Genomic DNA, 25,022 nt, shown 5'->3' with positions numbered 1-25,022 from the left:
CTGTTGTGAGTGGTGATTAGTGAGTGGTGTGTAGGTATATATACCTACGAGGGGTAAAGATTTTTTTTGAGCAGGATGGGGGGTCCACAATTTTCAGAAACCTTTTACATAAACTATTTACCCCACACTTTCTACAAATTTTTGGGCTTGTGCAAGCCTCATATATTTGTTGGTGGAGAAATGTACAAACGGCCCACCGGGCTGTGACAATACCTTCGTATCTGTGTATATAAATGTAAGGTTGTAAAGGAATATTTTTTTCACCCGGGCAATACCGGGTACTTCCGCTAGTGTAATATATAGCATACTACGGCTAAATACAAAAGAGGAATGAACGTTTTGTTGAAAAATAAAGATGTACAAATTTAGCTAATTTTGACTAAAACGACATAGGTTAGCATGCTTATTTTTTATGGACGTGAAAATTGCATAGTGAAATTTCTGACTTTTAATTAAACATATGGCATACTAAGGCTGACCCAACTGAATTTGTTGAAAAATACAGCTGTGGAAATTTGGCTTATTTTGGCTAAAAACGGCATAGGTTAGTATGCCAATTTGAATATTTACTTGAACATTTCATCGTGAAATGTCCCACTTTTAATCTACATATATCATACTAACCCTATCCCTAAACCCTAACCCCCCTGACCCTAACCCTTAACCGCTAACCCTAAACAAACCCAAACCCAACCCTCTTTTGTATTGACAAATTGTCAACTTTGCACCTTAACGTTTGTTCTGAAATATATTTAGGGAAATGATTGCGGGGGGTGGGGGTTGACAATCACTGTCAGATTACACAAAATAAACGAAATCGATCGTAGGGAAGTATATTTGAAAAAACCTCGCAAAAACTCAAGATTCAACGAGCGCGGACTCGCCTGAATTACATACAGGCTGCCGATAATCACCACGCAGGCCGCAATCTAAACACGTGTTGACGCACGATGTTAAACTTCATCCCTCTTGGGGACGTGTTACAGCCTCCTCCTCGCCTCATTACAATGAAAAACAATGTGAGGATTTTGCACTTAAATAGCTTTAATGTTACACTTAAAAAAGCGACGGTCTACGAGTCTAGGCTATTACTAACTCTAAACACAAGACAGGCCTCGTAACTGTGTTTGACAAAAAAATTCCACTGAATGAGCTGGCAACTCACCTTGAGGAGCTGGGAATCCACCTTGACGAGCTGCTAAGCCATATGGTCGAGCTGGTGATCCACCTTGAGGAGCTGCTAAGCCACATGGAGCAGCTGTGATCGGTAGTTGAAGACGAATTCAACGACGCCACAAGAACCACGCGTCCTCCACGCGGTGCCCAGCCGAGATGGCGCCCTGCGTGGAGAAGCCCCGCCCCGCCCCGCCCCGCCCCGCCCCGCCCCGCCCCGCCCCGCCCCGCCCCGCCCCGCCCCGCCCCGCCCCGCCCCGCCCCGCCCCGCCCCGCCCCGCCCCGCCCCGCCCCGCCCCGCCCCGCCCCGCCCCGCCCTCAACCTCCCCCCACGTGACGCCTCGCTCCGCACGCGCCTTCCCATCAATCATCCTCTAGCCGCCTGTCACGACTCTCGTTCACCACCTGGCCTCTACTGCTCGGTGCGCCCTCTACAGTGCCACTTCCTTAATTATCTCTTCCCCTTTCTAATTTCTCTCAGCACCTGTGTTCTTCATATTAAAAAAATAGTAACTCCATGTAACGTGTATTTTTTTATTCAATCTCCGACACTTCCATGTATGAAAATGAAAGTATGTTCCAAATACAAATCCACACCGTGAAAGCAATCGCCACCAAACTTGGCTAGTATTCAATTCGTGGTTACGTCTGCCATCTTGGTGGACATGTGCAGTACAGGCCAACACAGTTCGCCAGCAGTTGCCGCTGTCAGGCGTCATCCCGCGCGTTCCCGCAGTTGTGAGTCGCTGCTGCTGCTGCGGCGTCCTGGCGTTAGTCCCAAGCGGGTTGGCGGCGATGAAGCCGTGAAGACGCCGCACAGCGCCACTGCTGCTGTCATCGCGCCAGGCACTGCAGTGGTACCACGTGACCACACGGTGGCGCTACAGCACCATGCTGGTTAAGTTGTTTAGCGAGTGTCCATGTTGGTTAGGTTATTTAACGAGTGTCCATGATGGTTAGGTTATTTAGCGAGTGTCCATGTTGGTTAGGTTATTTAGCGAGTGTCCATGTTGGTTAAGTTATTTTAGTGAGTGTCCATGTTGGTTAGTATATTTAGCGAGTGTCCATGTTGGTGTGTATGTTGAACTTCTTTCACACCCTACATAGCCAACCATGGTTATCGGAGGTGCCGGGGAGGGACACCAAACTAAGCACGAAAAGCAGTTCTAAAGAAAAAATATTTTCAACTTAGATTTTAAAAATGCGTAGCTCAAAGTGACTTCCTAATATCGGAGGGAAGAACATTCCAGACGGCTGCAGAAGTGCATCTGAAAGCGTGCAATGCAGCGACCGTCTTTGTTCGATGACTAGCCAAAAGCTGCTGCGAGGATGACCGGAGTTTGCGTGATGGTTGATGCTCTTTGATGATACCAGCAAGGTATTGGGGTTCACTTGTGGCCAGCGCTTTGCATGTAATGAGTGCAACCTTATACTGTATGAGTTCGGCAACAGGAAGCCAATGCAGTTCGGTGAGCACTGGACAGACATGGTCGGATTTTGCAGTACCCGTCATGACACCTGCCAAATAATTTTGTACACGCTTCAGCTTGGTAATGTTTTTGTCAGATGTCCCGGAGGGTAGTGAGTTGGAATAATCGAGCCCTAACCCTATCCCTAACCCTAAACCTAACCCCTAACCTTAAACCCTAACCCTAATTGCTAAGCCTAACTCTAACCCAATTATGTCCAAAAGCTGTATAGGTTAGTATGCATATTTGTTTTTAGCCAAAAAATGTTATGCCAATTTAATTTTTAGGACGTGAAAATGTCATCATGAAATATCAAACCTTTATAAAAAAAATAATACAGCATTCTAATGCTAATCAAAAAAGAGAAATAACTTTTTTCTTTAAAAAGTTTAGCTATGAAAATTTGCCCAATTTTGGCCAAAAATGGCATACGTGAGTGTGCCGATTTCTTTATGGGACGCGAAAATTGCATCGTGAAATGTCCCACTTTTAATCTAATACATAGCATACTAAGGGTAAATACAGTGAAGTAATTAACTTTTTGTTGAAAAATGAGGCTGTGAAATTTGTAAAATTTTTGCGAATTTTTTTTTGCCGATTTCTTTTTGGGACCTGAAAATTTCATTGTGAAATTTCCCACTCTTAATCTTATGCAATATATAGGCTACTCAGGATAAACACAACCGAGGAATGTACTTTTGGTTTAAAAATATAGCTGTAAAAATGTGTCCAATTTTAGCCAAAAACGGCGTAGCTTAGTATGCCGATTTTCTGTTTGGGACGTGAACATTGCATCATGAAATTTTCCACTTTTAATCTAATACATAGCATACTAAGGCTAAATACAATGAAATAATTAACTTTTGCCGAAAAACAAAGTTGTGACAGTTTGGCCAATTTTAGACAAAAACGGCATAGTATGCCGATTTTCTTTTTTCACTTAAACATTTCATGGTGAAATGTCGCACTTTTTAACGCGATATATAGGATACTAAGGCTAAACACACGAGGATTGCATTTTTGTTGAAAAATAAAGCTGGAAAATTTGGCCAATATTAGCCAAAAACGGGACGTGAACATTTCATCGTGAAATGTCCCACTTTTAATCTAATACATAGCATACTAAGGCTAAATACAATAGAGGAATGAACTATTGTCCAAAAATAACGCTGTGAAAGTTGGGCTTATTTGGGCTAAAATCGGCACAGTATGCTGATTAACTTTTTTATATTCGAAAATTTAACGTATCAAATTCCCCACTTTTTTACGTAATATATAGGCTACTCAGGCTAAACACAATTGGGACAATTTTGCCAAAAACGGCATAGGTTAGTATGCTGATTTTTTATAGACGTGAAAATGTCATCGTGAAATGTCGCCAGCGGTGTGCTGGAGAGCCAAGCCACGACATCTACAAAGTGCTGCTCACAGCGAGCAGCACCGATGGAGGTCGTCACGGCACACGAGGGGGTGGGTGGCCAGCACCACGCCCGGCCGCCTTTGTCTCCCCAGTGCTAGCGATGTTGACACACCGCACCGGGTACTCGTTTGAGGCTGAGTCGACGTAGGGGAGGCTCAGGACCGGTTCGGAAAGTCGTCACTGGCGGTGTTGGCCACGAGCGGGAATGGAACTCGGCTGGTCGGTGCGGAGCGCAGCGCTCACCACGACACTGCCGCTCCCATTCTGTCAACAAACTTGAACTCTGACCCCGCTCTCTGACGTCACCGCTCAGCGTGACCTCATCGCCGTCAAACGCCAGGGGTGCGGTCTGCCTCGCTAGTGACGTCATGTCACCAATATATTCACCCGACCACCGCTCTTCTGAGCGTGACGTCACCTCCGCCCGGTGACTGGTGGCTCATTAACATAATACATTTGGGAAAGCCGTCGCAAGTTTATTCTGACTGGTTCTGCACCCACGGGATTTTTGCACAGCGTTGTGTGTACGGTGCTGTTTTTCTGGGAGACTTTACAGTTTTATCCTGGATTTTTCTGTTTGCGCATTGTCACTTCAAGATGTTGTCTTGTTTGTTGCGGTTGCACACGATTCAAGAGCCGAATGGCTCACAGGGCTCTATACCAAATAAAACAAACACTGACATGTGGGCCGCCATCATTAACATAATATATTCACGTACGGAGCCGCTCATTGTGGGATGGGAGCGTTATCGTACCCCGCAAGTGACGTCATGTCACCTGCTGCCGCGTGACGTCACGACGTAACAGGAAGCTGCCGCTCCGCCCGTGCACTGAAATCCGAGGTGAGAAATTCTCATCGTGGTTGTTGTGGTGCTGGTGGTGGTGTTGGTGGCGGTTGTGGTGGTTGTTGTTGTCGTTGTTTACCAAGGTAGAGCCTCGCTCTCTCGTAGGGGTGTCAATTGAGTAGCAGCGAGCATGGAAGCGATGTCCAGGTTGGATCTTACAACGCGGGGCCTAGCCACACAGGGCCTTGCCTCCTGCCCTCGCCTGATCGCGTTTGTTTCAATTCTCTCGCTTAAATTTCGATTTAAAGCTTTCGTGACTGCAGGGATTCATCTTCTTGGTTCTTTCGGTAAAGTCACGTAGAAGGGAAGTAATAAAATAATAAAAATAATAAATAAAACATAATAAAACAATTCTCACGACGTTTCGGCCACAACGCAAGCAGCCGTCCTCAGGCGAAGAATGAGACATTATCAAGCTAGGAGCTTATATAGGTGTAGCGAGGAGGAGCGCCTTAACAAAAGAATGTGCATATGTTTTATTTTTATTATTTTATTACTTCTCTCGCTTAAGTTTAATTTGATAATTGGTTTTTTACCCTTCTATCTGGCAACAAAACTGACACCTTTTTACAAGGAGTCATGTTTGCATAGATCACAATACCTGCAGTCATAATGCAAACAAAAAGCATAACTCTGATAATGTGCACTGTCCTTGAAGTTGATTGGTCCACACCCGAGACAGCTTTCCTTAGAGCCTAGTCTCACATGGGTTGGACGGCTTGCCACTTTGTAACTTTGTTTTATTTTAAATATTCACAGTTATTTTATTTTTATACCAGACCAATCCCGCTTGAGCTGCTATACCGCTCTTGTCTTCAGACGCGACCTGCCAACAACAACAACAAGGTGAGGCTTTGTCAACAGCGTGGCGGTGTTCACTCTCTACAGTGAAGGAAAAAAGTATTTGATCCCCTGCTGATTTTGTACGTTTGTCCACCGACAACGAAATGACCAGTCTATAATTTTAATGGTAGGTTTATTTGAACAGTGAGAGACAGAATAACAACAACAAAATCCAGAAAAACGCATGTCAAAAATGTTATAAAATGATTTGCATTTTAATGAGGGAAATAATTATTTGACCCCCTCTCAATCAGAAATATTTCTAGCTCCCAGGTGTCTTTTATACAGGTAACGAACTGATATTAGGAGCACACTCTTAAAGGGAGTGCTCCTAATCTCAGCTTGTTACCTGTATAAAAGACACCACCATGGCCAAGACCAAAGAGCTCTCCAAGGATGTCAGGGACAAGATTGTAAACCTACACAAGGCTGGAATGGGCTACAAGACCATCGCCTAGATAAGGTGACAACAGTTGGTGCGATTATTTGCAAATGGAAGAAACACTGTCAATCTCCCTCGGCCTGGGGCTCCATGCAAGATCTCACCTCGTGGAGTTGCAACGATCATGAGAACGGTGAGGAATCAGCCCAGAACTACACGGGAGGGTCTTGTCAATGATTGCAAGGCAGCTGGGACCATGGTCACCAAGAAAACAGTTGGTAACACACTACGCCGTGAAGGACTGAAATCCTGCAGCACCCGCAAGGTCCCCCTGCTCAAGAAAGCACATATACATGCCCGTCTGAAGTTTGCCAATGAACATCTCAATGATTCAGAGGACAACTGGGTGAAAGGGTTGTGGTCAGATGAGACCAAAATTGAGCTCTTTGGCATCAACTCAACTCGCCGTGTTTGAAGGAGGAGGATTGCTGCCTATGACCCCAAGAACACCATTCCCACCGTCAAACATGGAGGTGGAAACATTATGCTTTGGGGTTGTTTTTCTGCTAAGGGGACAGGATAACTTCACCGCATCAAAGGGACGATGGACGGGGCCATGTACCGTCAAATCTTGGGGAGAACCTCCTTCCCTCAGCCAGGGCATTGAAAATGGGTCGTGGATGGGTATTCCAGCATGACAATGACGCAAAACACACGGCCAAGGCAACAAAGGAGTGGCTCAAGAAGAAGCACATTAAGGTCCTGGAGTGGCCTAGCCAGTCTCCAGACCTTAATCCCATAGAAAATCCGTGGAGGGAGCTGAAGGTTCGAGTTGCCAAACGTCAGCCTCGAAACCTTAATGACTTGGAGAAGATCTGCAAAGAGAAGTGGGACAAAATCCCTCCTGAGATGTGTGCAAACCTGGTGGCCAACTACAAGAAACGTCTGACCTCTGTGATTGCCAACAAGGGTTTTGCCACCAAGTACTAAGTCATGTTTTGCAGAGGGGTCAAATACTTATTTCCCTAATTAAAATGCAAATCAATTTACAACATTTTTGACATGCGTTTTTCTGGATTTTTGTTGTTACTCTGTCTCTCACTGTTCAAATACACCTACCATTAAAATTATAGACTGATAATTTCTTTGTCAGTGGGCAAACGTACAAAATCAGCAGGGGATCAAATACTTTTTTCTCTCACTGTACTTGTGGAGGGGAAACCGGGGATCCGGAGGGAAATTCACGCGACCACGGGGGGAGAGAGAGACACGCAAACTCCAAATCAACATTGCCAGGGCTGTGTTGATTGATCCTCAATGAATTCCGTGATGGAGTGAGGAAGTATTAATAGTGAGCAGGTGAAGGTGGCCAGGCGTGGGTCTGGACACACCACCACCTGTGAACCATGCCAGTGCGTGACAGTGGGGGTGGGGTGGCACGTGTCCCCCCAACGATCCTATCGAAATCCCTCATTTCGCCCGGGACTCGTATTCTTGTCTTGGATGCATTTCATATTCCCTTATTTCACTGAAAAACCCTGATAAATTTGATGCAAGAAAGAAAAAAAGCCGAAACAAATGAATTTAACTAAATCGGATGTTTTTCATTGAAGGAAATTTAACCTTAACCCACTTTTATGTAATGTCGATTTTGGCAACTCGGGAAGGGAATGGCGTGGCGAGCTGAAAATAGTCGCAACCCCCACTGCCACCGTGTGGCATATTATTACGTGCCAGGGACTCTGAGATGATAGGACAACAGTCCGAGTCCATAATTGACAATAAGTAACGGCCGTTACAAGCGACTCACAGAATTGTGCGCAGTTGCGTATACAGTACACGACTTCCCTGAAGGCAAACATCGTCAGCGAGCGCGATGCCAATCACACGCGTGGAATAAAAACAAGGGACACGTCCTTGCTAACAACACCTTACTAACAACTCCTTACTTATTAACAACTCCTATCATTTTTCTTTGCTGGAGGGGTTGCCCCCCCCCCTCCCTGAAAATCCTGGCTCCACCTCTTGAGTTTGTGACAGTGTAAAGTTTGTATTTGCAGTAAAGTCTATCAACTCTATTGAGCACGGAGGTGAAATCAAACCGGTAGTTTATTTTTGTTTTCCTCTGGAACTTTTTGTAAGAATGGAGTCAGGAAGTTTACCACAGCACATACGCAGCTGAAGTCGGAACTGTTCATCCCAGCAGTCAAGGACATCTGAGCCTGGCTTCACACCTCGAAGTTGCGATTGAACATTAATTTATGCATTTCTGCATAACACAAATAGTATTATTTTCAATGCCCTTTGCTATTTCAGCTGAATTTAGCTTTCATAAATATTCCTTTTGAAGCCAGACATCCGAAATTGTGTGCTCGGAGTTTTGGGTTAATATTCACTTTGAAGATACTAGGGCTTCCAGGCATGTTTATGACCCTTTGATATCTCATTGTGTGCCATAACAGCCCGTGTGAGGAATTTGGGGCACTTTTTCACTATATCATAAATCGATCATCATCATCTTCATCTATCATCATCATCTTCATCTATCATCTATATATATAAAAGTCAAAAATTGTGGGTTTGTTTGTGGTCGCTCGCTTGGCTCTCAAACGGTGAGGTTTGTGTAAAAAAAATAGCCAGGCACCACGCCGTATGCCCTCCGGTCAGCAAGCGCTATTTCTTTTTTACACCCGTCAACTTGAAATTAGTTTAATTAATGATTTAGTGCGATTTTGTGGTCTTCCATTTTATTTAATTATTTGACGCCTGCACGACCGTACCAACTCACACGCCTTTGCTGGGGGGAACAGCCCATGCCAAGTCGCACGCCTTCGGTGGGAGTGAGGGGGACATTTCCTTTTGCTTTAAAAATGCTATAAAAATACACTTAACGCTCACGTAAGTTCTTCACTGTGATGTCCCCCCACCCCAATGCGTGTAGTTATTACTATTGTAATAAAAGACTCGGACGCTTCTCTCTGTCCTGTGTCTTTTATTTGGGTTCGATCTCTTTTCCTCACGGTACTCCCCTATAACTCTCCACTCTGCAGCCCCAGGCTGCTGTCGCTCACGCAGCCCCCACTCTGCAGCCCCAGGCTGCTGTCGCTCACGTAGCCCAAACTTCCTCCTAGCAGCCCCGCCGCTGTCACGTCGTGCAGACCCCTGCTGCCGACTCCTCCCTTGCAGACCCGCTGCTCTCTGCAGTCTCCTCGCTGCTCCTCCTGCCCCGGGGTCGGTCACCGTTGGCCGATGGTGCCGATCCTCGTGGCTCGGGTGTGTGGCGACCTCGCCACTCTCTCTCACCCTTCGCCCTGCGTGGCCTCTCACTATTCCCAGTCCCCGATCACTCCCGACTGCTTCCGGTTACCCCCCTTATAGACCCTTACCCTCTCCCCCACGTGACGTAACTCCTCCCCCCATGACGTCACTTCCGGGAGGTCGTTTACGCCCGCATTACACCACCCTCCCCCGTAGAGAAAATCCAGCCGACCTCGGCTGAACACAACTCCAATAAGCAATGCGAGCGAACACGACCGAATACGAAAAAGGACACAGAACACACGATAATATACGGAAAGAACAAGTGAGGGATTTCGAGCGGGTGCGGGTCGCCGGGCCGTCCCGGACGGTCGGTGGCCCTCCCGCCGAGCGGGAACGTGGCAGGGTTTTAGGAGCGACAGGCTGAAGTTCGTCTGTCGCTATTGGAGGCCTGGCAACGTCCCGGTCCCCTATTTTCGAAGGCGCAGCATCAGAGGCGTCCCGCGATCGTGTCCGCGGCGGGGTAGGAAGGGCTGCGGGCCTCAAAGGTTCCGCAGCCGTGGTAGGCGCACCCCGAGCTGGGTCTGATTTCCCCTGCCGCGTCACGGCCGGCTCGTCTGTGCTGGCGAATCCTTCCTTGGAGTGGCCGCTGTCGAGGCCTCCTGCTGGGGCGGACCCGGGACGCGGGCCCAGCAGTCCCTGGCATAATGGCCCTTACGCCCGCAGCGGAAGCAGTCGATGTTGTTGCGCCTTGCTGCGGGCGCCCCGTCCCGACGCGGCCGTGTCGGCGGCGCAGCCCGCGGCTCCGGCCACGGAGCAGCGGCAGCCGACAGCTCCTGGGGGCTCCTGTCGTCCGGCACATAAACAGCTTTCTTGGGGTCCCAACCCACGGCTCCCCCTTCGACGATGGGCCCACCCGTCCACGCCGTAACCTGCTTCCACCGGCGCAGGTTGAACTGGGCGTCCAGACATTTAGCCGCAGCCCGGGATGTGAGCTTCTCGTGACCGCACACCGGCATGGGAATGCCGAGATCTCGGGACAACTCCAACATCTTCCCCAGGATGAGAGGTTCCAACAGGTCAGGCTCCATCTCCGGGTATGCGGCCATTGCCAGCTCCAGTACCGCGCCCCTATACGCCACCGGAGACTCCTCGGGTGCGCGTTGTCGTTGCACAAACCGGCGATGAGCATCATCCGGCGGCTCGTAAGCATCTGCCATTTCGTCGAACACACCACGCAATGTTTTCTTCTTCGCGGCTTTTATAGAGTGAAAGAATCTAACGGACTCATCATCAAGGAGAGTCGGAAGAACTTCTAATGCCTCGGCGTCAGTCCACCTCGCCGAGCGCACCGCTGCCAAAAATCTGCAGGCGAACGCACTCCAATCGCCCCCGATGGAGAATTCCTTGACAGTCGTTAGGTGACGACTGCGACGCCTTGGCGCGTTCCCTGCAGCCGCTGACTCTTCCGGTGGCATGTTCAACATGGCGTCGCAGCGTGGCGTCGACAAGATGGCGGCCTTCCTTCGCGGAGGGCCCAAAATGGCGGCTTCCCGCCTTTCGTCGTGCGCCACGCCCAAGATGGCGTCTTCATGCCACGTGGCTGATGGCGGCGACATTGAAGACAACCCGGGCTCCTGCGGACCACCAACATCGCCTTCCGACGCCGTCCTCGGCGTAACGAGCGCACACAACTGTGCAAGCACGTTCTTGAGAGTTTCAAGTTGCTCCGCCATCTGACTCCATCTCAAATCCGCGTCCTTTGGTGCAGACTTGTCCGCCGACGCGGCGACATCTTGGACCCCTGGACCCGCACTCGTCCCAGCACGGATCTCCTCCTCTGCCGGAGTCGGGTCCACCGCAGGAGGAAGGTCATCATCGTCGGAAGATGAAGCCGATGCCGGAGACGGAATATTCTTTTTTCTCAGTTGTTTAGCCATACCGTTCCACTTTGACACCAGTGTAATAAAAGACTCGGACGCTTCTCTCTGTCCTGTGTCCTTTATTTGGGTTCGATCTCTTTTCCTCACGGTACTCCCCTATAACTCTCCACTCTGCAGCCCCAGGCTGCTGTCGCTCACGCAGCCCCCACTCTGCAGCCCCAGGCTGCTGTCGCTCACGTAGCCCAAACTTCCTCCTAGCAGCCCCGCCGCTGTCACGTCGTGCAGACCCCTGCTGCCGACTCCTCCCTTGCAGACCCGCTGCTCTCTGCAGCCTCCTCGCTGCTCCTCCTGCCCCGGGGTCGGTCACCGTTGGCCGACGGTGCCGATCCTCGTGGCTCGGGTGTGTGGCGACCTCGCCACTCTCTCTCACCCTTCGCCCTGCGTGGCCTCTCACTTTTCCCAATCCCCGATCACTCCCGACTGCTTCCGGTTACCCCCCTTATAGACCCTTACCCTCTCCCCCACGTGACGTAACTCCTCCCCCCATGACGTCACTTCCGGGAGGTCGTTTACGCCCGCATTACACTATTATACAGTTGCTAGATGCTACCACTATAGGCCGTAGATATTACTGCAGAGTGGCCGGGGAGATCGTGGCCGTGGGGGGGGGGGGGGGGCAGGGATAGCAGCCCAGTCCCAGCCTGCCAAGGTACCACCTTGGCCGGCTGGACAATCTAGACGAGGCCGGAGGCTCTGCACGGGGCTAGACCTCACCACGCCACTCTGTCAGGTGAGTACTTTGTGCTATACAGTCGATAAATACTGATATAGAATCGGCATATACTACTGTCGTGATATCATATACCACCACAGTCGGTATACACTGCTCTAATCATAGCAGGTACCACCACAGTCAGTACGCACTGCTGTTACATTTTTAAGAGTAGTTTTGAAATATTTTTAAGACCCGGGCTTACGCCGGGTACTTCCTGCTAGTATATGAATAAGTATAGATGTGCAAGTCGTGTTACTGTGTATATATGCATTCCTCTGTGCATCGATGCTGACGTGTAGATGGTGTGGATATTCTTTTTTCCTGTCTGCAGCTGTCGCTTCCTCTGCAGAATTGGTCTGATGGAGAAAATGCACTCGGCGCGGCTCGGTGCAAAAAGGCAACAATGCGACCAGCGTGCAAACAGCACGGATCATCCTGGAAATTTGACACGACACAAGAGAACTCACACGGGAGAAAAACCCTTCAAGTGCACTGTGTGTGACAAGGCATTTGCATGGTCATATGTTCTTAAAAAACACCAGAGAACACACACGGGAGAGAAACCCTTCAAGTGCACTGTGTGTGGGAAGGCATTTTCACAGTCATCTGATCTTGAAAGACACCAGAGAACACACACGGGAGAGAAACCCTTCAAGTGCAGGGTGTGTGGGAAGGCGTTTGCAAATTTATCTCATCTTGTAGCACACCGGAGAACACACACGGGCGAGAAACCCTTTAGGTGCACTGTGTGTGACAAGGCATTTTCACAGTCATCTACTCTTGTAACACACCGGAGAACACACACGGGAGAGAAACCCTTCAGGTGCAGTGTGTGTGGGAAGGCGTTTGCACAGTCAACACATCTTCAAGTACACCAGAGAACACACACGGGAGAGAAACCCTTCAAGTGCAGGGTGTGTGGGAAGGCGTTTGCAAATTTATCTCATCTTGTAGCACACCGGAGAACACACACGGGCGAGAAACCCTTCAGGTGCAGTGTGTGTGGGAAGGCATTTGCATGGTTATTTTCTCTTAAAACACACCAGACAACACACACAGGAGAGAAACCCTTCAAGTGCAGTGTGTGTGGGAATGCATTTGCATATTCATCACATTTTCATGTCCACCAGCGAACACACAAGCATCAGAAGATCCACAAGGAGTGGAGTCAGAAATCAGCTTGTGAAAGTCAAAGTGCCACAATGAGCCCATCCCTCATTAAACAAGAACCGGAAGAAAATCCCAGCTCGGACACTTTTAAAGGTATCGAGGTGAAATATGAAGAGGTGACGGTGAAATGTGAACAAGTGATAGTGAAGAGCGAAGAAGTGAAGCTAAAATGTGAAGATGAAGATTCAACTCCAAAATGGGACCTTCACATCGATGGAGGCAACGTGAAGCAGGAGGAGAATTCTGACTGTGAGGCAGAGCGAGGCAACTCCCAGCAGTTTGTGGAAGTGGAGGTGTGGGTGGACTTCCTCCGAGACAAGACAAAGTCAAAAGGAGACCCGGTAGATGTGTAAGCTAGAGACGATGTCGCTCCAATAGATGCACCTTTGTCACAGGCCTTTAATGACAAGAATGTGAAGTTGAACACTAAATTCCTAGGTTCAACCTGCAGGGTAAGAGCGGCCAGTCTTTGTGGACCTGTGGATTGCGTAGATCTCTCACCAGGAGCGAGAGCCGAAAAGCTCCCAAGCATTCACTGTTATCAATTGCATTTATATGGTGCTTGCTTAATCACCTCGGCAATCCAGAGTTTTGTATCGTATCTCGTTTCAAACACTCCCAAGAGAAATCCCAAAGTAGCAGCTGCGCCTGTGTGGCACAAGGTGGTGGCCCTGCACCGGCCTGCATGTGGATAAGAGCCTGTCAGTAGGGGGCGATGGTTGATGTGCCATGTCAGTTGTGGAGTTTGTAGGTAATGTTTAGAATTTGCTAAATTTTGACCGAGACGCCAGCATGCAATGGTCTACTCGTTTTGAATGGCGCAATAGTATGTTGTACATACAGACGGTGCGTATTTTCTTTTTTAAATAGCTTCTTCATTATACGATGTAATTAAATGTTAAAATGACTCAATAATTTAGAATGAATACTTGTCTGATTGTGTGCATACATGTAACATTTTGTCAAACATTGAATAAGTAATGTTAGGACAAAGTGTGTTTTGGAAGTAACCGGTATAGATAACTCGGGTGAGACCCGTTTTTGTGATATAGGTCAAAGAGTACTTTTGTGTTTTCAGGAAACATCTGCCTCTGGAGCAACTCATTGTCTTTGAAATAGGGAGCACACTCTGATCATTCATCAGTTACAAGGCATACCACTGAAAAGTTACACGTATAGGAGGTACATTCTCTACAACACGAATTATAATTTCGTATTACGTGTTGACGTAGATTTTGTTGAACTAGGACAGGAAATTGTCCTTGCCGATTTAACGTCTGGATGTTCACAACCATGGGTGGAAGCAAGCCGGACCGCCTGCGGCGTCCCTCACAACCATTTAGGGCCTTCGGCCAGGAAAGTCACAAAAGTGATTGCACACAAAACGACGCATTCACGCAAGCTCCTGATGCTCCGTTGTTAAGTTTTCAAATGAAACATCTTTGAATTGTATTATGCTTTGAATTAGATAATTGTATTTTTTTATTAAAATTATGTAATTTTACATATGTCAGACTTAATTGAAAACGATATTTCGTGTGAATTTTCTCTCGTCGTGAAGTAGATGGACTTGCCGGGGATTCGATTTGATGCGGACTTTCACCTGGTTGGGATCGCGGGATCGAGATAAGGCAACACAGCTGAGCTGGCTGTGCGAGAAGACCGCCGTCTGCAGATCGATTCCAACGTGATCTAACGTCTGTCCCTGCGCCTCCGTCGTTCATGCAGGGGGTGCGTAGGTTTGCAGCGCTCCCTGCATGTAAACGACGGAAAGTGCAGTGTTCATCACAGATAAAGTTGTGCGCTTATAAAAGCGTATAGCCAGTGGGTTTTCACAGTACCTTCGTCTTGCAGAAATCAAATTCGCGTGAGCCCCACCACATTAAAACAATGCTCAGCTGACTGGGGGGGAGGGGGGGGGTCACCTTATCTATGTCACGTGCCGTGGCTCACGTGACTGCTGCCGCGACAATGTCGGGATGTTTTCGCCTGTGAGGACGACCGCTCGTGTCGTGATCGGAACGTCACGATTATTTTTACTTGTCCACTGAACTTGTTCATATCCGTGTACATCGATATCCCACATTGCTTACACGTACACGCCACACACAATGAAATAAATAGAAACTAGAACGACTTCCGGGGATGGGCAAAGATCGAGGAATCTCTTTCAATGGAGCGAGTGAAGTGAGTTCGATTCAACATGTCTCTGTCCGTCTGTGTCTCTGGTCGCATGTGTGTCTCTCTGCCTGTGTCTATGTCGTCTCTGTCTCTCTCTGTTCCTCTTGTCTGTCCGCCTGTCTTGTCTGTGTGTGTGTGTGTCTATCAGCGTCTGTCCCACCAGAGTCAACGACTGTCAGTAGCAGCAGGCGCCCGTTCAACTCCCACGACTGCACGCCACTCAAACTTGCTCCCAACACACAAAGACAAGATCCCCCGTGTAGCCTGCACATGTTGGGGCAAGTGCTGTTAGCAAGCACCTATTAAGGGTGAGACGGCACACGAGGGCGGTGGGTGGCCAGCACCACGCCCGGCCGCCTTTGTCTCCCCAGTGCTAGCGATGTTGACACACCGCACCGGTTACTCGTTTGAGGCTGAGTCGACGTAGGGGAGGCTCAGGACCGGTTCGGAAAGTCGTCACTGGCGGTGTTGGCCACGAGCGGGAATGGAACTCGGCTGGTCGGTGCGGAGCGCAGCGCTCACCACGACACTGCCGCTCCCATTCTGTCAACAAACTTGAACTCTGACCCCGCTCTCTGACGTCACCGCTCAGCGTGACCTCATCGCCGTCAAACGCCAGGGGTGCGGTCTGCCTCGCTAGTGACGTCATGTCACCAATATATTCACCCGACCACCGCTCTTCTGAGCGTGACGTCACCTCCGCCCGGTGACTGGTGGCTCATTAACATAATACATTTGGGAAAGCCGTCGCAAGTTTATTCTGACTGGTTCTGCACCCACGGGATTTTTGCACAGCGTTGTGTGTACGGTGCTGTTTTTCTGGGAGACTTTACAGTTTTATCCTGGATTTTTCTGTTTGCGCATTGTCACTTCAAGATGTTGTCTTGTTTGTTGCGGTTGCACACGATTCAAGAGCCGAATGGCTCACAGGGCTCTATACCAAATAAAACAAACACTGACATGTGGGCCGCCATCATTAACATAATATATTCACGTACGGAGCCGCTCATTGTGGGATGGGTGCGTTATCGTACCCCGCAAGTGACGTCATGTCACCTGCTGCCGCGTGACGTCACGACGTAACAGGAAGCTGCCGCTCCGCCCGTGCACTGAAATCCGAGGTGAGAAATTCTCATCGTGGTTGTTGTGGTGTTGGTGGCGGTTGTGGTGGTTGTTGTTGTCGTTGTTTACCAAGGTAGAGCCTCGCTCTCTCGTAGGGGTGTCAATTGAGTAGCAGCGAGCATGGAAGCGATGTCCAGGTTGGATCTTACAACGCGGGGCCTAGCCACACAGGGCCTTGCCTCCTGCCCTCGCCTGATCGCGTTTGTTTCAATTCTCTCGCTTAAATTTCGATTTAAAGCTTTCGTGACTGCAGGGATTCATCTTCTTGGTTCTTTCGGTAAAGTCACGTAGAAGGGAAGTAATAAAATAATAAAAATAATAAATAAAACATAATAAAACAATTCTCACGACGTTTCGGCCACAACGCAAGCAGCCGTCCTCAGGCGAAGAATGAGACATTATCAAGCTAGGAGCTTATATAGGTGTAGCGAGGAGGAGCGCCTTAACAAAAGAATGTGCATATGTTTTATTTTTATTATTTTATTACTTCTCTCGCTTAAGTTTAATTTGATAATTGGTTTTTTACCCTTCTATCTGGCAACAAAACTGACACCTTTTTACAAGGAGTCATGTTTGCATAGATCAGAATACCTGCAGTCATAATGCAAACAAAAAGCATAACTCTGATAATGTGCACTGTCCTTGAAGTTGATTGGTCCACACCCGAGACAGCTTTCCTTAGAGCCTAGTCTCACATGGGTTGGACGGCTTGCCACTTTGTAACTTTGTTTTATTTTAAATATTCACAGTTATTTTATTTTTATACCAGACCAATCCCGCTTGAGCTGCTATACCGCTCTTGTCTTCAGACGCGACCTGCCAACAACAACAACAAGGTGAGGCTTTGTCAACAGCGTGGCGGTGTTCACTCTCTACAGTGAAGGAAAAAAGTATTTGATCCCCTGCTGATTTTGTACGTTTGTCCACCGACAACGAAATGACCAGTCTATAATTTTAATGGTAGGTTTATTTGAACAGTGAGAGACAGAATAACAACAACAAAATCCAGAAAAACGCATGTCAAAAATGTTATAAAATGATTTGCATTTTAATGAGGGAAATAATTATTTGACCCCCTCTCAATCAGAAATATTTCTAGCTCCCAGGTGTCTTTTATACAGGTAACGAACTGATATTAGGAGCACACTCTTAAAGGGAGTGCTCCTAATCTCAGCTTGTTACCTGTATAAAAGACACCACCATGGCCAAGACCAAAGAGCTCTCCAAGGATGTCAGGGACAAGATTGTAAACCTACACAAGGCTGGAATGGGCTACAAGACCATCGCCTAGATAAGGTGACAACAGTTGGTGCGATTATTTGCAAATGGAAGAAACACTGTCAATCTCCCTCGGCCTGGGGCTCCATGCAAGATCTCACCTCGTGGAGTTGCAACGATCATGAGAACGGTGAGGAATCAGCCCAGAACTACACGGGAGGGTCTTGTCAATGATTGCAAGGCAGCTGGGACCATGGTCACCAAGAAAACAGTTGGTAACACACTACGCCGTGAAGGACTGAAATCCTGCAGCACCCGCAAGGTCCCCCTGCTCAAGAAAGCACATATACATGCCCGTCTGAAGTTTGCCAATGAACATCTCAATGATTCAGAGGACAACTGGGTGAAAGGGTTGTGGTCAGATGAGACCAAAATTGAGCTCTTTGGCATCAACTCAACTCGCCGTGTTTGAAGGAGGAGGATTGCTGCCTATGACCCCAAGAACACCATTCCCACCGTCAAACATGGAGGTGGAAACATTATGCTTTGGGGGTGTTTTTCTGCTAAGGGGACAGGATAACTTCACCGCATCAAAGGGACGATGGACGGGGCCATGTACCGTCAAATCTTGGGGAGAACCTCCTTCCCTCAGCCAGGGCATTGAAAATGGGTCGTGGATGGGTATTCCAGCATGACAATGACGCAAAACACACGGCCAAGGCAACAAAGGAGTGGCTCAAGAAGAAGCACATTAAGGTCCTGGAGTGGCCTAGCCAGTCTCCAGACCTTAATCCCATAGAAAATCCGTGGAGGGAGCTGAAGGTTCGAGTTGCCAAACGTCAGCCTCGAAACCTTAATGACTTGGAGAAGATCTGCAAAGAGAAGTGGGACAAAATCCCTCCTGAGATGTGTGCAAACCTGGTGGCCAACTACAAGAAACGTCTGACCTCTGTGATTGCCAACAAGGGGTTTGCCACCAAGTACTAAGTCATGTTTTGCAGAGGGGTCAAATACTTATTTCCCTAATTAAAATGCAAATCAATTTACAACATTTTTGACATGCGTTTTTCTGGATTTTTGTTGTTACTCTGTCTCTCACTGTTCAAATACACCTACCATTAAAATTATAGACTGATAATTTCTTTGTCAGTGGGCAAACGTACAAAATCAGCAGGGGATCAAATACTTTTTTCTCTCACTGTACTTGTGGAGGGGAAACCGGGGATCCGGAGGGAAATTCACGCGACCACGGGGGGAGAGAGAGACACGCAAACTCCAAATCAACATTGCCAGGGCTGTGTTGATTGATCCTCAATGAATTCCGTGATGGAGTGAGGAAGTATTAATAGTGAGCAGGTGAAGGTGGCCAGGCGTGGGTCTGGACACACCACCACCTGTGAACCATGCCAGTGCGTGACAGTGGGGGTGGGGTGGCACGTGTCCCCCCAACGATCCTATCGAAATCCCTCATTTCGCCCGGGACTCGTATTCTTGTCTTGGATGCATTTCATATTCCCTTATTTCACTGAAAAACCCTGATAAATTTGATGCAAGAAAGAAAAAAAGCCGAAACAAATGAATTTAACTAAATCGGATGTTTTTCATTGAAGGAAATTTAACCTTAACCCACTTTTATGTAATGTCGATTTTGGCAACTCGGGAAGGGAATGGCGTGGCGAGCTGAAAATAGTCGCGACCCCCACTGCCACCGTGTGGCATATTATTACGTGCCAGGGACTCTGAGATGATAGGACAACAGTCCGAGTCCATAATTGACAATAAGTAACGGCCGTTACAAGCGACTCACAGAATTGTGCGCAGTTGCGTATACAGTACACGACTTCCCTGAAGGCAAACATCGTCAGCGAGCGCGATGCCAATCACACGCGTGGAATAAAAGCAAGGGACACGTCCTTGCTAACAACACCTTACTAACAACTCCTAACTTATTAACAACTCCTATCATTTTTCCTTGCTGGAGGGGTTGCCCCCCCCCTCCCTGAAAATCCTGGCTCCACCTCTTGAGTTTGTGACAGTGTAAAGTTTGTATTTGCAGTAAAGTCTATCAACTCTATTGAGCACGGAGGTGAAATCAAACCGGTAGTTTATTTTTGTTTTCCTCTGGAACTCTTTGTAAGAATGGAGTCAGGAAGTTTACCACAGCACATACGCAGCTGAAGTCGGAACTGTTCATCCCAGCAGTCAAGGACATCTGAGCCTGGCTTCACACCTCGAAGTTGCGATTGAACATTAATTTATGCATTTCTGCATAACACAAATAGTATTATTTTCAATGCCCTTTGCTATTTCAGCTGAATTTAGCTTTCATAAATATTCCTTTTGAAGCCAGACAGCCGAAATTGTGTGCTCGGAGTTTTGGGTTAATATTCACTTTGAAGATACTAGGGCTTCCAGGCATGTTCATGACCCTTTGATATCTCATTGTGTGCCATAACAGCCCGTGTGAGGAATTTGGGGCACTTTTTCACTATGTCATGAATCTAACTTCTTCTTCTATCTTCTCTTCTATATATATAAAAATCAAAAATTGTGGGTTTGTTTGTGGTCGCTCGCTTGGCTCTCCAACGGTGAGGTTTGTGTAAAAAAAATAGCCAGGCACCACGCCGTATGCCCTCCGGTCAGCAAGCGCTATTTCTTTTTTACACCCGTCAACTTGAAATTAGTTTAATTAATGATTTAGTGCGATTTTTGTGGTCTTCCATTTTATTTAATTATTTGACGCCTGCATGACCGTACCAACTCACACGCCTTTGCTGGGGGGAACGGCCCATGCCAAGTCACACACCTTCGGTGGGAGTGAGGGGGACATTTCCTTTTGCTTTAAAAATGCTATAAAAATACACTTAACGCTCACGTAAGTTCTTCACTGTGATGTCCCCCCCACCCCAATGCGTGTAGTTATTACTATTATACAGTTGCTAGATGCTACCACTATAGGCCGTAGATATTACTGCAGAGTGGCCGGGGAGATCGTGGCCGTGGGGGGGGGGGGGGCAGGGATAGCAGCCCAGTCCCAGCCTGCCAAGGTACCACCTTGGCCGGCTGGACAATCTAGACGAGGCCGGAGGCTCTGCACGGGGCTAGACCTCACCACGCCACTCTGTCAGGTGAGTACTTTGTGCTATACAGTCGATAAATACTGATATAGAATCGGCATATACTACTGTCGTGATATCATATACCACCACAGTCGGTATACACTGCTCTAATCATAGCAGGTACCACCACAGTCAGTACGCACTGCTGTTACATTTTTAAGAGTAGTTTTGAAATATTTTTAAGACCCGGGCTTACGCCGGGTACTTCCTGCTAGTATATGAATAAGTATAGATGTGCAAGTCGTGTTACTGTGTATATATGCATTCCTCTGTGTATCGATGCTGACGTGTAGATGGTGTGGATATTCTTTTTTCCTGTCTGCAGCTGTCGCTTCCTCTGCAGAATTGGTCTGATGGAGCAAATGCACTCGGCGCGGCTCGGTGCAAAAAGGCAACAATGCGACCAGCGTGCAAACAGCACGGATCATCCTGGAAATTTGACACGACACAAGAGAACTCACACAGGAGAGAAACCCTTCAAGTGCACTGTGTGTGACAAGGCATTTGCACAGTCATCTGCTCTTGAAACACACCAGAGAACACACACGGGAGAGAAACCCTTCAAGTGCACTGTGTGTGACAAGGCATTTGCACGGTCATATGTTCTTAAAAAACACCAGAGAACACACACGGGAGAGAAACCCTTCAAGTGCACTGTGTGTGGGAAGGCATTTTCACAGTCATCTGATCTTGAAAGACACCAGAGAACACACACGGGAGAGAAACCCTTCAAGTGCAGTGTTTGTGGGAAGGCATTTGCACGGTCATTTGCTCTTAAAACACACCAGAGAACACACACAGGAGAGAAACCCTTCAACTGCAGTGTGTGTGGGAAGGCGTTTGCACGGTCATCTGATCTTGAAAAACACCAGAGAACACACACTGTAGAGAAACCCTTCAAATGCACTGTGTGTGGGAAGGCATTTTCACAGTCATCTGATCTTGAAAAACACCAGAGAACACACACGGGAGAGAAACCCTTTAAGTGCACTGTGTGTGACAAGGCATTTGCACATTCATCTGCTCTTAAAAAACACCAGAGAACACACACAGGAGAGAAACCCTTCAAGTGCACTGTGTGTGACAAGGCATTTGCACGGTCATTTGCTCTTAAAACACACCAGAGAACACACACAGGAGAGAAACCCTTCAAGTGCAGGGTGTGTGTGAAGGCATTTACAAAGTTATCTTATCTTGTAACACACCGGAGAACACACACGGGAGAGAAACCCTTCAGGTGCAGTGTGTGTGGGAAGGCGTTTGCACAGTCAACACATCTTCAAGTACACCAGAGAACACACACGGGAGAGAAACCCTTCAAGTGCACTGTGTGTGACAAGGCATTTTCACAGTCATCTGCTTTTGAAAATCACCAGAGAACACACACGGGAGAGAAACCCTTCAAGTGCAGGGTGTGTGGGAAGGCGTTTGCAAATTTATCTCATCTTGTAGCACACCGGAGAACACACACGGGCGAGAAACCCTTCAGGTGCACTGTGTGTGACAAGGCATTTTCACAGTCATCTACTCTTGAAACACACCAGAGAACACACACAGGAGAGAAACCCTTCAATTGCACTGTGTGTGACAAGGCATTTTCACAGTCATCTGCTATTAAAAAACACCAGAGAACTCACACGGGAGAGAAACCCTTCAAGTGCAGTGTGTGTGGGAAGGCATTTGCATGGTTATTTTCTCTTAAAACACACCAGACAACACACACAGGAGAGAAACCCTTCAAGTGCAGTGTGTGTGGGAATGCATTTGGGAATGCATTTGCATATTCATCACATTTTCATGTCCACCAGCGAACACACAAGCATCAGAAGATCCACAAGGAGTGGAGTCAGAAATCAGCTTGTGAAAGTGCCACAATGAGCCCATCCCTCATTAAACAAGAACCGGAAGAAAATCCCAGCTCGGACACTTTTAAAGGTATCGAGGTGAAATATGAAGAGGTGACGGTGAAATGTGAACAAGTGATGGTGAAGAGCGAAGAAGTGAAGCTAAAATGTGAAGATGAAGATTCAACTCCAAAATGGGACCTTCACATCGATGGAGGCAACGTGAAGCAGGAGGAGAATTCTGACTGTGAGGCAGAGCGAGGCAACTCCCAGCAGTTTGTGGAAGTGGAGGTGTGGGTGGACTTCCTCCGAGACAAGACAAAGTCAAAAGGAGACCCGGTAGATGTGTAAGCTAGAGACGATGTCGCTCCAATAGATGCACCTTTGTCACAGGCCTTTAATGACAAGAATGTGAAGTTGAACACTCAATTCCTAGGTTCAACCTGCAGGGTAAGAGCGGCCAGTCTTTGTGGACCTGTGGGTTGCGTAGATCTCTCACCAGGAGCGAGAGCCGAAAAGCTCCCAAGCATTCACTGTTATCAATTGCATTTATATGGTGCTTGCTTAATCGCCTCGGCAATTCGGAGTTTTGTATCGTATCTCGTTTCAAACACTCCCAAGAGAAATCCCAAAGTAGCAGCTGCGCCTGTGTGGCACAAGGTGGTGGCCCTGCACCGGCCTGCATGTGGATAAGAGCCTGTCAGTAGGGGGCGATGGTTGATGTGCCATGTCAGTTGTGGAGTTTGTAGGTAATGTTTAGAATTTGCTAAATTTTGACCGAGACGCCAGCATGCAATGGTCTACTCGTTTTGAATGGCGCAATAGTATGTTGTACATACAGACGGTTCGTATTTTTTCTTAAAATAGCTTCTTCATTATACGATGTAATTAAATGTTAAAATGACTCAATAATTTAGAATGAATACTTGTCTGATTGTGTGCATACATGTAACATTTTGTCAAACATTGAATAAGTAATGTTAGGACAAAGTGTGTTTTGGAAGTAACCGGTATAGATAACTCGGGTGAGACCCGTTTTTGTGATATAGGTCAAAGAGTACTTTTGTGTTTTCAGGAAACGTCTGCCTCTGGAGCAACTCATTGTCTTTGAAATAGGGAGCACACTCTGATCATTCATCAGTTACAAGGCATACCACTGAAAAGTTACACGTATAGGAGGTACATTCTCTACAACACGAATTATAATTTCGTATTACGTGTTGACGTAGATTTTGTTGAACTAGGACAGGAAATGGTCCTTGCCGATTTAACGTCTGGATGTTCACAACCATGGGTGGAAGCAAGCCGGACCGCCTGCGGCGTCCCTCACAACCATTTAGGGCCTTCGGCCAGGAAAGTCACAAGTGATTGCACACAAAACGACGCATTCACGCAAGCTCCTGATGCTCCGTTAAGTTTTCAAATGAAACATCTTTGAATTGTATTATGCTTTGAATTAGATAATTGTATTTCTTCATTAAAATTATGTAATTTTACATATGTCAGACTTAATTGAAAACGATATTTCGTGTGAATTTTCTCTCGTCGTGAAGTAGATGGCCTTGCCGGGGATTCGATTTGATGCGGACTTTCACCTGGTTGGGATCGCGGGATCGAGATAAGGCAACACAGCTGAGCTGGCTGTGCGAGAAGACCGCCGTCTGCAGATCGATTCCAACGTGATCGAACGTCTGTCCCTGCGCCTCCGTCGTTCATGCAGGGGGTGCGTAGGTTTGCAGCGCTCCCTGCATGTAAACGACGGAAAGTGCAGCGTTCATCACAGATAAAGTTGTGCGCTTATAAAAGCGTATAGCCAGTGGGTTTTCACAGTACCTTCGTCTTGCAGAAATCAAATTCGCGTGAGCCCCACCACATTAAAACAATGCTCAGCTGACCGGGGGGGGTCACCTTATCTATGTCACGTGCCGTGGCTCACGTGACTGCTGCCGCGACAATGTCGGGATGTTTTCGCCTGTGAGGACGACCGCTCGTGTCGTGATCGGAACGTCACGATTATTTTTACTTGTCCACTGAACTTGTTCATATCCGTGTACATCGATATCCCACATTGCTTACACGTACACGCCACACACAATGAAATAAATAGAAACTAGAACGACTTCCGGGGATGGGCAAAGATCGAGGAATCTCAATGGAGCGAGTGAAGTGAGTTCGATTCAACATGTCTCTGTCCGTCTGTGTCTCTGGTCGCATGTGTGTCTCTCTGTCTGTGTCTATGTCGTCTCTGTCTCTCTCTGTTACTCTTGTCCGTCTGTCCGCCTGTCTTGTCTGTGTGTGTGTCTATCAGCGTCTGTCCCAC

General features: G+C 47.6%; 2 protein-coding genes across 3 annotated transcripts; both read left to right on the top strand.

Annotated features, from left to right (window-relative positions):
* Nucleotides 1–4,811: 4,811 nt before the first annotated feature.
* Nucleotides 4,812–14,738, top strand: LOC144733176 (uncharacterized). Of its 2 annotated transcripts, XM_078614968.1 has the most exons (3): nucleotides 4,820–4,904; nucleotides 5,687–5,753; nucleotides 12,380–14,738. In XM_078614968.1, the coding sequence occupies exon 3, from the start codon at nucleotides 12,408–12,410 to the stop codon at nucleotides 13,569–13,571; it is 1,164 nt and encodes a 387-aa protein (XP_078471094.1). In that variant the 5' UTR covers nucleotides 4,820–4,904; nucleotides 5,687–5,753; nucleotides 12,380–12,407; the 3' UTR covers nucleotides 13,572–14,738. The 2 variants fall into 2 exon arrangements, with proteins under 2 accessions (XP_078471095.1, XP_078471094.1); XM_078614969.1 differs by lacking the exon at nucleotides 5,687–5,753 and having other exon boundaries at nucleotides 4,812–4,904.
* Nucleotides 14,739–16,449: 1,711 nt separating this feature from the next.
* LOC144733174 (uncharacterized) lies at nucleotides 16,450–24,198 on the top strand. The gene is made up of 3 exons (XM_078614965.1): nucleotides 16,450–16,520; nucleotides 17,291–17,357; nucleotides 21,184–24,198. The coding sequence occupies exon 3, from the start codon at nucleotides 21,212–21,214 to the stop codon at nucleotides 23,051–23,053; it is 1,842 nt and encodes a 613-aa protein (XP_078471091.1). The 5' UTR covers nucleotides 16,450–16,520; nucleotides 17,291–17,357; nucleotides 21,184–21,211; the 3' UTR covers nucleotides 23,054–24,198.
* Nucleotides 24,199–25,022: the final 824 nt, after the last annotated feature.

This window comes from Lampetra planeri, chromosome 45 (assembly GCF_965212315.1).
Source record: "Lampetra planeri chromosome 45, kcLamPlan1.2.h2, whole genome shotgun sequence".
In the NCBI taxonomy this organism is placed as follows: Eukaryota; Metazoa; Chordata; class Hyperoartia; order Petromyzontiformes; family Petromyzontidae; genus Lampetra; species Lampetra planeri.
This window is presented reverse-complemented; position numbering and strand designations above follow the sequence as displayed.